Source organism: Pocillopora verrucosa, chromosome 2 (genome assembly GCF_036669915.1).
Source record: "Pocillopora verrucosa isolate sample1 chromosome 2, ASM3666991v2, whole genome shotgun sequence".
Classification (NCBI taxonomy): domain Eukaryota; kingdom Metazoa; phylum Cnidaria; class Anthozoa; order Scleractinia; family Pocilloporidae; genus Pocillopora; species Pocillopora verrucosa.
In genome coordinates, this window is record NC_089313.1 from 6,350,577 (window position 1) to 6,363,575 (window position 12,999).

Genomic DNA, 12,999 nt, shown 5'->3' on the forward strand with positions numbered 1-12,999 from the left:
GACACAGTTTGGCTGAGAAAGGACTGGAAACGACGTTTTTCAACATGGCGGACGAATGATGCATATATTCTAGGAAATAGAAATCACCTAGGAACCAGTAGGCATCGACTATTTCGATGTCATTTTCAACAGCATGGTAATATACACGTCACGGATGAGCTGAACTGCGTAAAGGGAGTTGGGAATTTTTGGGAATATTTTTTAAGTTTATCTTCGGTTATCCGTTGTCAGATTTGTTGACTACTTCCTGATCTGAAGAAATACCTTTAATGTGTTACATCTAGGAAGAAAACACGAACAACGAAGTAATCATACTTTGCAAAAAGTATTCAGGAGGAGACGAAAACCGAACCTGTACAAGTTCACCATCGTGTCAAAGTTATTACAGCAGTGGTTTTAAATGGCAAGGGAAGAAATGGAAAAAACTGATCAAGAAATTTGCGTTTTTAATCATTTTCAAGGCGAAACTGTTTGCTACCCTCTAGTGCTATTAGAGGGGATAATATGTCCAAATAGCGAAACATCTGGACCTAAAAGAATCCGTCGAGTGTCTAATACTAGTTTAGATACATCAAGTGACTCTGAATCAGAGAGGAGAAATAAGATTCGAGCTCTGGATTCAACATTGATTGAGAATGAATTAGAAGTTTATCAAGATGGTTTTTCTATACTGATTAGATGTGGCAATCACGAATTGTCGTGGCCTGTGGTTTGTAAAGGTTTCAAGGCGGTTGTTCCTCTTAACATTGGGGAAAACTTGATTGTGTTAAAAGTGCCGGATAGAACAGACTTAAATGAACTTGAGTTCAAGTTAACATACATACCAGTCACAATATCAAGGTATGCTTGCTACTCTTTTAATTTTTAAGCAAGGCTCTTTGTTTTACCACAATGGACGGAGGCCAGTATGCATGGTATGGCAAAACTCAATGACATCTTGTGCATGCAAAGGAAATTCTGCAGTGTAAAATGTATTGTGACAAAGAAAAAAAGTGGTGTGTGCATCTACCATACTCTGCAGACAGGGGCAGAGAGTTAAATTGGAGGCTATGTGGTCTCTAACTGCCATTACACCTCACTGCACCTAAGACTGCTACTTGTCCTGACTGTAATGCCAGTCCATCACAGGACACCTGCCATCCCTTATATAGCATTTTATGGCATATCATTGTTTAACCATCAGAAGCTTCTTAAATTAGTGATCATTTCCTTTATTCTCATGACCTTTTCATTTGATTCAAGAATGATACTGCAGGGAGAAATTAGAAGCTGGTCACTCGTAGCAGTCAAAGGGTTTAAAGCGTAGATGGTTATGTGCTACAATGTCCTAAGAAGACTTGACCTGCCTTGGTCAAGCCGCACATCCACATCCACAATCACTAACATATTGACAACTAAAGTGGCCAGCCCTATAAGCCTGGTGGTTTCTTGGAGGTCTCCTTGCCCTACCATACTGTTAAACCTGTATAAATATTATATCTAAAGTGGCTAATAAATGATGATGATGAAGTTAATGATGATGATGACCTAATCCATTCTTTGACAGATTTGTTCGTGTAGTGTACATCAAGTGCACTGATAGTGATGGATCATTTGATGCTCCTGCGAATGTTCCATGCAATGTAGATTCTGCAGTTAAGAGACTTGCTTTTAATTCCCGACTTCTTCAAACATTTACGGCTGAAAGTTTGTACCAACATGGTCTAGGACACAAGACATTCTGCATTGAGGAAGATGACACTGGGTCACCCAAGGTTCATATCTTTACCAGTAAATTGAAGACTTGTGAAGCTCTTGGTATGACAGGAGATCAGCTGTATGCTTTTTTCAACAAGGGTAAGGATATACATGTATGGAGCTAACAGATCATCCTGTTCTGCTTGTTTTAGTGAGTTGTTGTTTTAAATAGACCTATCCTGAAGAACCATTAAAGCACATCTCTTATATATAATTTTTTTTTTTCATCACATGCAGTGACTTTGTTACCATGGTAAAATTTGTCTTGAGGTATTTAACCCTTTAACTCCCAGAAGTGATTCACATGTAGTTTCTCCCCATAATATCCATACAATTTATCCAGTAAACAGGTGATGAGAATACTCAAAATCATCAGGTAGAAGTTATTATCTTGATCTAATACCAAACTCATGTAACTAATTAACTGGAAAATGTGTAGTAGCTAGATGGGAGAATTAACAATCAGATCTTAGGAGTTAAAGGGTTAAGCATATCAGCTGAATGAAAGTTATAGTCATTGTTCATGTTATTTTTCAGAGCTTAAGTCATCAAGCCTCTTTGATCCCTTGTGTAAGTTTTGGACTTTCATGTCCTGCACACATTATGATCCACCTTCCCCAGATCTGTTTAATGCAAAGCTTATTACAAAGTACATCAAAGCTCACACAGCTCTTGGAGGGAGTCACCTTGCTCTCTTTGGTACAGGAGGGCTACACACTTGGGCCTCAAGTATCGAAGAGTTGATGCCATGTTTTACTGATGGACGGATGATTGACAAATTACAGCTCTTTGATGACAGTGGTGGAAGGTAAGTTCAACATATGCAATAAATCATGGCTCATTGTTATCCTGGCTAGTGATGATGTCACCATTCAAATAATTTCTTGGAAAAAAATTGCACTACTTGGGTCAACTGATCAGTCATTTTTTATCTGCTGGGAAGTGGGGGTGGGGAATTTTGAGGGGATCGCATCAGAGTATACCAGGAAAGGGGGGATAATAGAAAATTGGCTGCCTCAGGGGGTATGGATCATTTATTCAGAATACTTCTGTACTACTGTACAGAGACTTAGGGGGGAATCAGGTAAATTTCAATGTAACACAACCAAAATCCTCCAACCCTCTTTCCCCTCTTTCCCCCCCCCCCACCCCCTGAGAATAGAATAGAATCAATGAACTTGGAGTGAATAAGACTGAACAGAAACATAGAAACAAAATATTAACATTAACATCAACTTGCATGGTACCAACTGTTACAGTAAACTGTAAGTTAGAGGAAAATAATACATTCTGGGATTTAAGTGACAGATTAAATTAATCTTGCCTGTAAACATGGCATAACATAACAATGTTAGAACATTGGTCATTAATTTGGAAAATGTTGCAGTCGTATATATATCTCAATGTTTGTTTTTACCATTATGGAACTCCCCAAAAGGAATGAAAGTTAACCCTTTCATTCCAAAGATCTAAATAATAATTCCCTTTACTGTTCCCCATTTGTTACTTATGATTCTAGTTCTGAGAATTTTATTTTGAGTTAAGCAATATTCCCTGGTCAGTAATATTTTTTCTTTTCATTACCTTTCTGCTTGAAAATGTATGTTATCATAAAGATGAATTCTTTGTTGGTCATTCCTGGGAATATAAGGGTTAACATTTGTTACGTTATTTTCAGAGGAACTTATTGGGCAAATTATGCCACTGGTTTGGGTGCCTCTATACATGAACTTGGTCACTGCTTCGATCTAGCGCACACACCTAAAGGTATTATGGCAAGAGGATTTGATGATATGAACTGTGTGTTTACCATGTGGAGGCAACCAACATCTCCAGAAAAGGACACTGTACCTGTGGAAAAGTCAGGTCAGGGGAGAAAATTTCCCATGTACAATATTTCATGAATTATTTTTTTAATTTCTCCTAACAATTGTGCTTTTCAAGCAGCTTGAAATTTCCATATCTGCTTTTTCTACATTCTCCCTTTTCCAGCTTTGTTAAGCAAAAGTTACAAATTATGGAGTGCCACTCAAAAAACTCAGTGGATGAGATGTTTTTGCATACCACAAACACGTATCTGTGTTGTTTTTTTTTTGTTTAGTTTTTTACATCCATTGAATAAAGCTGGAAAGTGAGACTGTTTGTAATGTTCAGTCTTCTATGTGTTTAAAATTTCCAGTTTTCATTTCAAGAACTAAACAGTAGTAAATTTCTTGGTACTTTCAACGATTATTAATAATTACATGTACTACTGATGTTTTTTAAAGGATTAACTACCCTAGTTAAAAAACAGAGTGCAGGGGATGTTAAAGAACCCAGGCATACACTTCTCGGAAAGAGTAGGCAATGTAGCTTCCGGTGTGGTGGTCTGATTCCAAAATTAGGGGTCTTTGAAATGCTTTCAATGAATTGTCAACTGCTTAATGCAATCTGGCCATAGTCTCTTGCAAATGTTGTAAAGTGCACTAAGCTAGTGGATATGGAAGAATGGAAATGCTTCATTGGTATTATCATTGATAAACAGGTTTTAAAATTTAGATTCCAATCACTTATCAGAATTGTAAACACTTCTAAAAAGTTACTGTTCAGTTTCGGATTTGAATACCAATAATAGAACTTAATATATTATTTAAAGTTTATAATCAACTGTCTGCACACCTCTGTCTTCAGTTATTGAGGAAAAGGTTGCTGACAAAGCCATGACTGCTGTTGAAGTGTTAGCTACAGGAATCCCAGGTGCTGAAGGTCTTGTGCCCAAATCAAAAAGCTGTACTGCCAGTCCCTCTGGTGGAAACACTGACCTTGCTGGACCCAATGAATGGTCACATGGTGCACACTGGTACAGATCCTCTGCTGTTTTACTCAGATATCACAAGTAAGATTCAGTAGTACATACAACTGAAGTTATTGTGTTTCCATTGAAAGGGAAATTTTTCTTTGACCTTTTGTGATAGATATGCTCAAGGGGTAACTTGATGAAGGTTATTTAAGTATGATTTCTAATAGTATCATAATCAGGATACCTCTTAATAATAACTATTCTAGGTGCTGTGTCTTCTTAGTTGTAGCACCATAATATCATGTAATGGTATGAGTTGATTTGGGAAAAAGTGCAACCTTGGGTGGAGTATTCCTACAGGAGCATGAGGGAGAGATAGCACATAGAATGAAATCTGCATTTTCACAAGCTGCATTCATTGAATAGGCTATTTTACAGTGGAGTACTTAGTTACCAAGCCTTTGATTTGGAGTGAGGCTGAAGGTGACCTTGCTGTGATAGAGACCAGTAACTAGTTAGCATGACAACAAAGCAATTTACATTTGTAAAGCAGCAAGGTTTGTATCATAATAACAAGTTCATCCTTAGCCTCACTCCTGTTAAAAGGCTTGGTAACCAAGCACACAACTGTAAAATGGACTATTGCCAAAACTTATACTTATCTACACCATTATACACTTTAACTTTGAACTCTTTAAAATGTTTTAGTAGCAACTTCTGCTCACTTTCTCAAAACAGTACTCAGCGAACTGGTGTTAGGATCAGGTGGAGGGTACTGTCTTGATGTAAAAACCAAATTCTCATAATTATTTAGAAGGAAAGTATCTAGGAGCTAGAAAATAGAATTGCTGATTGGATCTTAGAAAATGAATAGCTACATACAGCAGCTGCTTTGCTTTTTCAGATGGTTCTCCACTTTGAGCATGAAAGAGGATGACATTCCCTCTAAAAAACCCATGGTACACTGGTCAAGCACTGTCTGTGGTCCTGTCGGTAATTGCGGTGGCTGTCATCAGAAGAATCAGTTGTCATTCAACAGTGTCAAGTGGCTTGAGTCCCAGAGTGCAGTTCTGGGGGGTTTCATTATTCACACGGAGGAGTATGTGAATTGTATACAGATCATAGGGAATCAAGAAAATGCAGAAAGTGGTATGGTTAATGAATGACTTCTATGAGTGACTGAGAGATAATTTCTACTTGTGATTTCAATACTTGTCTAGTATCAGGCAGACGATGAGAATAAATAAAAATAACAACGAGGGGGTTGTTAGTTGATCCAATACCAAATTCTTAGAACCAACATCATAAGAACTGCATGGTAATTGCAGTGAGATCTAAGGAGCAAAAGGGTTAATTGAAAATGATGAACACAATACTCTCTTGTTTCTCTCTTGATCAGTAATTCTTTCCTAACAGTTTGTTTTTTTTTCTAGTGGAATAATGTAACTAAGTCAACAATCATTTGTTTCTTTCTTATGTAATTTACATAATGAATCCATGGCTGTCATCAAGAAATGAGATTGCACGAGAATTGCGTAAAGTAACAGGAGAGTTTCCTCCATGTCTGAATTAAAGATAACTGAATTAGTCAAAATTTAGATTGATAATTTAGCATGGATGTTGGAGAATTCTCCAATTTCTATGTATGGACAGTACGTAATGAAACCCTGTGAATCAGGAGTAATTTAAGTGACAACCTGATTGCCATGGAACTAGTAATGTATTCCTAAAGCAGGATCTTGAATCCTTTGCTGATTTGCTTTTCTTGTGTTTTGATCCAGGGGAGTGTCAGGAAGTTCTCTCTGAGCCCCATGAAACAGATGGCATGGGTAAGCGCTATATCTTCACCGTCAACTCTCCAGAGGAATACATCACAGCTGTTGATGTCAGAGCTGGGGGATGGATTGATGCCATTAGATTCCACACAAACTACAAATCCAGTGTTTGGATGGGAGGAATGGGTGGGGATGAATGCTGCCTGAGACCCTCCCTTGGGAAAAACATTCTGGGTCTCATGGGAACGAGTGGAATGTATGTTGGATCACTTGGAATCCTGCTTAGCAGGTTTGTTTGTGTTTATTTGATAAAAAGCAATTGTTAGGGATGATAATCTCCTTCTTAGAATCTTCTCGTCCTCCTTCTTAACAGTTTGTCATCTCTTTCAACCCTCTAACCCCTTAGAGTGACTCTCATCTAAGTTCTCCCAACAATACCACCCTTGTCACACATTAAGGTCACGAGAATAAAGGAAATGATCACCAACTAAAGAAGAAGCTCTTGATTGTTAAACAATTTCTCCTTGTCAGCAAGTTAAAAATGTATAGAGAACAGTATGGAGAATATGCATACTAATGTTATGGTGTAAAGGGGTTAGACTCCACTATGGAGGTGCTCCACTTGAGCAACCAACCTTCTGTCACTGTCCCCCCTCTTGAGCAGGAAAATTGGACAAAATAAGTTGCGTTCTTTCTCTCTCGTCCACAGGTGTGGCAAAATAGTACCTTAATGTAGCAATATTACCATCTTTTGTTCATTTTCATAGTGTATGTTTTTGTGAAAGTGGACATTTTTCTCAGTCAAGGCAGCTCAGTATGAGTCATATTTTTTTAAACACCAATTCCCTAGAGGACTGTGGCTTCCGTAAATTTTTACTTTGTGTCTTTGAATAAAGCATAAAAAAAATTCCCAATTATTTCTGAACATGTTCTGGCCATGTTTTTGGCACCCTAAGCTATCAAAGCAAATCCGACCCTCACCTTATTTCGGCTTGATGTGCCTGCAACTCAAAAACAATTCGGGTGACCCCCAATGTTTTATTACTAAACTGCAACTAGCATCAAGGTTTATCTTTTTGGGAAGTCTTAAGAAATGTGAGTATACGGCAAAGGTAAAGGAAAAACCTGTATTCCCACCCAAACATTGCAAGATTACCCCAAGATTACCCACTTCCATTTGACCAGGCTTCCCAGACAATTTGCCAGTACGCATTAATACTCCTGGGTGGAGAGAAGCTCTGTAAGAGTAAAGTGTTTTTCCTAAGAACACAACACGGTAACCTGGTTAGTTCTTGAACTCGGATCGCTAGACCCAGACTCCAGCGCACTAACTCTAAGGCTGCCGCGTCCCCCAGTTAACCATTTATCCCCTAAGAGTGACCAGCATCCAAATTCTCCTTACCATATCACCCCTGAATCAAACTTGAAAGTCATGAGAATAGTGGAGATGATCACCTACTAAAGCAGCTCTTGATTGTTAAACAAATTCTCCTTGTCAGCCTCTTTGGAAATGTATGTAGAACAGTATGGAGAATATGTATACTGATGTAAGGGTGTCAAGGGTTAAAGTGGCTCAGTAAGCCATATGTACTATTTCTTTTTAACTCTGCATCGTAATTTTTAGTGATTCAGACAAAGAAATAACACCAACGGATGAGGCAGACCAATTAGTTGTAGAAGCACCTCTCGGGATAAGGCTGATTGAGCTCTGGGACAAGAAACACAGTGAAGTGTACCAACACTGGGAATTCCTACAACCACACCCACCCAACACATTCACCCTGTCCAGATCAGAAGTGAGGGACCAAGCCTCAACTCTCCTTGTTGAAGATGACCAAGGAAACATTTGTCGCACAGCTTTCGTTTACGATTACAATGAGATCGTTTGATGGAACAGTCTGCGATAATCTAATAAGCCCTTGGATTTATCAAGGAAATTTACTAAGTTGTGAGTGATGCGTAGAAAAACGTGCGTGCAGTTTGAGCTGGTGTAAATAGACGGTGACGAAAAAAGGGGAAGGGGAGGGTGTGGGGTGATGCACGAATTTTTGGAAAAATTCACGCGTCTGTCACTTGTCATTTTAACAGTATTTCACACATCACGAAGTCAAAAGGGAATAGGGTTTAATCAGGCGTCACGTATAAACCATCTGCCACCCTCTAGATAGGGTGGCGACCGGTGCATACGGGAGGCAGAGTGGAGTTTGTAGAGTAGATCACTTTCTCGAGAAGACGCAGAGTACCAGAGGCATGCATTAGGTGACTTTCTGACGTTTTATGGAAAAAAGAGATGTGCAAGAATTACTCTTTCATTTAGGAGGGTGAGGACACTACGACCCATTTTTTTTCACAAACCTTAATCACTCATAAAGGCTCCTCAAGGAAATGATTCATTTCGACACTAGCAAGACTACGACCTTTCTAACTGGTAAAATCTAGAAGCTTTAGGGGTAAAATAGTAAGCCTAATACACAAGATGGTCAAAGGGAAATTTAATTTAAAAACCAGATAATGGTTAGCACTACAGGATGCTTGTTCTGTGCGTACTGTACATATACATTGAAATGTGTCTCATGTCATCCTCTATCTTAAGTAAACTTACTCATTCACCCATGAATGACTGTTGTGGTAACCTGTGCAAGAACTTTCCTCTTTTTCACTTTCTTTGGAGTAATTTTTAAGGGAGCATCGAAAGTTAGCATTGGTTTCCCTGGATTTGGCTTTGCGATTGGTCAAGAAAACCTGCACGATCGCACCATTCTTTCGACCAATCAGATTCAAGGCTAAAACCAATCGCGACTTAGCAACTTGCGTTTTCCCGCCCTTCTAAAAGTTGTTTGTTTTTACTTTGAGTGCTCATTGGTTCCTTGTAATTTTTTTCTTTATTTTGATTGGTCGCTTTGATAACATAACGTTGGTCTTTTTTTGCGACACTCAGTCAATGCTCGCTCTATCTCTTCTCACCTTTTGAGAAATGAGAAAATTTATAGAATCCTAAACCTAAAATTTCACCAGACATTAGCGCACGATGGATTACAGGGAAAAGCACAGTCAATATGTTGATGTTCTGTCGTCCGCTCGAACATCCAGTTTCCAACAGCCTCAGCAACGCTAAAACCATTCACAAAGATTCCAGTCCAAGTATCATCATACAAGCTCTGCGAATGTTCTAAACACGAGCTTAAAAATAAACCTGAGTTGGGTGAACGTAGCACTGGGCGCAATGCAAACAGACTCACATTCCTGTATTGCATAATTGCTGCCATTTCATTACGCGTGCATTCTGGCGGCCTGCAATAAATGCCGTGAATGTGTTTGTAGTTCCAGTTACGATCTGGGCTGGGCTTACTCGGAGAAATGGTGTCTTTGGTAGATCTACGAAAAAGACTTCGTTTTGTGGTGAAATTATCGCTGTAGTCAGGAACCTGGCAGTTGATTCCGCGAATGTGGATCAGTTGCCACTCGTCATATGCCGATTGCAGCACAAAAAGAGGCGTGCTTACGAAGTTAAAAGCATGTTGGGGAAATAAACATTTCCAACGGAGTGACGGCCGAAAACCTCTCGCACAATCTTCGTCAACGCCACCAACGGAGTTGTGCACATCAAACATCTCCTTAAAATGCTTGTTGATCATGTCCTCACCACTCAGTGCTGCTACATCGACAAAGTAACCCGAATCGACCAGTGCACGAACATCTATCGATTTAGGAATACGACTCCGAACGAAGTCGGCGTTCATCGTCACTGCTAAACTTCCGGCGGAAGTCCCACTGAGGAGTAAGCGCTTTGCATTTCGGAATTCGCTTTGCAATAACTGATCAATGATCACCTCCAGAATTTTTTTGCCACGCATATAGATATACTGTCCGTTTACATTAACTGGATCTGACCGATAACCAGTAAAAGAAGCTCCGTCACAATAACACAACAGAACTAAGTTCCAATCGTAGAAATCCGGGTTAATTTTGTCGTTGTCGGAGAGGATTCCTTGCAGTGTTGGGGGATGGGGCGGAAAGAAATTACTTGATCCCAATCGCGTTTTACTGCGTTGAAGACAGGATTCCTCGTCAAAACACCATGCTCCACCGAAGAAGTGAATAATCCAGTTATTACCCCCTGCGCCATGTCCTTGTCTGAAGTAATATCCGGGGGGTGATCCGTCTAGGCAGACTGCACCTTGTTTGACAGCGAAAGGTAACATCACTAGCTCCACATTCTTGGCATAGGATCGTCGCTCCTGATCATGTTTGTTTGTCTGAGATGAAGCCGAATTCGGGATATAGATGTTAACAAACGCGGTGTTTCGTAATAAGAACGAAATAATCAAAACTGTCATCAAACAACTAAGACCACTGGAAATAAAAATCGTCCGAAAATGTCCGTAGGAAGAAGAATTGTGACTTCTTTGTTGTCTGAGAAGGTAACCATCTTTGTCAACGGCAGACATACTTTGTGTTTTCCGCGGTGATCTACCACATGATGGAAGTAGTTTTGCGCACAAATTTAAAATCAAAACAACTCCTCATTCTTTTGCAAAGAATCTTCTCTCATCCCATCTTACTGATCAGCCAGGCCGCGATTTTCCTATTTCGTTTTCATTTCGATCTGTTGAACCGTTCTAAGTTGTTTAAAATAAGAAATGAAAAAAAAATTAATTCCTGATGCCTTGAAACGTCTGAGCAAACAGTGGCAACAGGTTGTGCAGGTGACAACTTCACTTCGTGAATCGCTGGCTACAAATCTTGACAATACACTGAACTGATGGAAAATTATGCTCAGTCGCTTTCCTCTAAAAATATTTTTTGACTCAACCTTAGATTCCGACTTACCTTAAATAAAAAAAAAAGGTGACATAAGTTGGACTGCAAGAAGGGGCATTTAAGTGCTATGTCACAAATTTTCACTGATTTTTTCCCCCCATTCGGTTTTGTTGAAAATTCGCATTAACTGGAAAGCAGTCTAAATAATGGTTTGGCAGGGAAGAAAATCGCCAAAAAGCTATTTATAGGCAAAAGTTATCGAGGAGAGTCCAGGAATGATAAGATTGACTGTTGAAAATTATGTACAAACAATGACGTAGTTACTCCAGTAACAGGTGTGTAGAATAAAAATGTGTGTAAATATGTACGACCAGTTGACAACTGCGAAAAAATTATCCCATAGGTTCCGTTACAAAGTTGCTATCGTAAATTATTGATCGAAGTACTGCAAAACCTAAACTTGACTTTTTTAAGCCATAGCCTCGAAATCACTTAATTAACATACTCATCAAATCCAAGGCCCAGTGTTTTTGTCTTCGTTGCTGGGTAGAGAAGCAAGGCCCTGGGACGAGTATTGACAGGAATATTAAGTGAGGTCCGCCTCAAAGTGGAGTCCTTACCCTAAGCCCTCAATATTAGTGCTGTACGACGCGGGTTTCTCCGTCAGCGAGAATCTTCGAGACGAGTCATGGGTAAGGTTAGTCGGGGGTCTGGCTCTGTTAGTGGCACTATTAGTGCCAGACCCCTGGCAAACCTTTCGTTGGCTCGCCATGCTCAAGGACTCAGATCGCAGGCTTAGAAACGCTGGCTAATAACTTACAGCATTCGTGCAGGCTAACCTAGAGCCCAGTACCACAAATATGTGTAAATCTACAGGCGGTCTAACACAGTTGGTTCAATTTGATTGACTACACCAATCACTGCAACATAACAATAAGATTATCAACTCAACAAAGTGAAACTCAATTATCGAGCAAGGAAATCAAGAGCGAATATTTTTCATTCAAAACTTGACAACAAGATAGGCTCATGTTGATCATTTATTTTGTCTTCAACTTCACGATGTTAGGCTACTTACTCCACTCTATATATCACGAATAATCACGAATAGATAGCGAGTGGTTTAGCCAATCACATCGCAGCATTTGTGATAGAATGCTTATAAATCCATACTACAATAGAATGAGTAAAGCGAAACGCCCTCCAGTGTGCGATTGTAAACATAACAAAATAACCTCATATAGTTGTTAGGTTTTGAACGAATAAACCAAAACAATGAGATCAGAGCACTTTTCGATTGTCGTAAAACTGAAACCAAAGCAGTCACGACCGCCAATCAGAAATCAGGAAAATATATCAAAAAACCCAATCAGTACTCAAAGTAAATCAAGCCTTAAGCCAATGCAGTAATAAACTCAAGCCAATGCAGTCACGACGGCCAATCAGATATCAGGAAAATATCTCAAAAAAGCCAATCATAACTCAAAGGAAAATTAAGGCTAAAGCGTGGAAAGACGCGGGTGAATAGGTCGTGATTGGTTTCAGTTTTGCATTTGACTGTTTGAGTGTGGTGCAGGTTTTCTGGACCAATCACAGAGCTAGGGGAAGAATAATCAATGCAACCCCGGAATACTTTTGACAATCACTGAAAATTACTCTGTTCCATTGGCTCATTTCTATGTGTGATAGTTGATTTGGGCTTCACCCTAGTCGACTGCACGACAATCGTTAGGAATCCAACGCTCAGAATCTGGTCGTCAATTTGCATATACAACTAAAGAAAATTAAATATCAATAACTGGGCAACTGCCCACCTACCCCTCCCCTAACCCTACATTAACCCTAACTTGTTATCAATTGACTGTTGGTGGGTTAGGGGAGGGGTAGGTGGACAGTTGCCCAGATACTGATATTGATCCGAAAATTACATGGGACAATTAACATTGA

General features: G+C 39.4%; 2 protein-coding genes across 3 annotated transcripts; one reads left to right on the forward strand and one right to left on the reverse strand.

The window, feature by feature from the left end:
• Positions 1 to 34: 34 nt before the first annotated feature.
• LOC131787514 (uncharacterized) lies at positions 35 to 8,890 on the forward strand. Of its 2 annotated transcripts, XM_066162660.1 has the most exons (9): positions 35 to 136; positions 285 to 840; positions 1,547 to 1,836; positions 2,275 to 2,545; positions 3,416 to 3,603; positions 4,408 to 4,612; positions 5,421 to 5,665; positions 6,298 to 6,580; positions 7,916 to 8,890. In XM_066162660.1, the coding sequence occupies exons 2-9, from the start codon at positions 401 to 403 to the stop codon at positions 8,178 to 8,180; spliced, it is 2,187 nt and encodes a 728-aa protein (XP_066018757.1). In that variant the 5' UTR covers positions 35 to 136; positions 285 to 400; the 3' UTR covers positions 8,181 to 8,890. The 2 variants fall into 2 exon arrangements, with proteins under 2 accessions (XP_066018757.1, XP_058960597.2); XM_059104614.2 differs by having other exon boundaries at positions 55 to 840.
• On the reverse strand, positions 8,648 to 10,905 carry LOC131787515 (uncharacterized). Its single transcript, XM_059104616.2, has one exon. It carries the CDS (start codon positions 10,737 to 10,739, stop codon positions 9,300 to 9,302), a length of 1,440 nt encoding a protein of 479 aa, XP_058960599.1. The 5' UTR covers positions 10,740 to 10,905; the 3' UTR covers positions 8,648 to 9,299.
• Between the last annotated feature and the right edge of the window lie 2,094 nt (positions 10,906 to 12,999).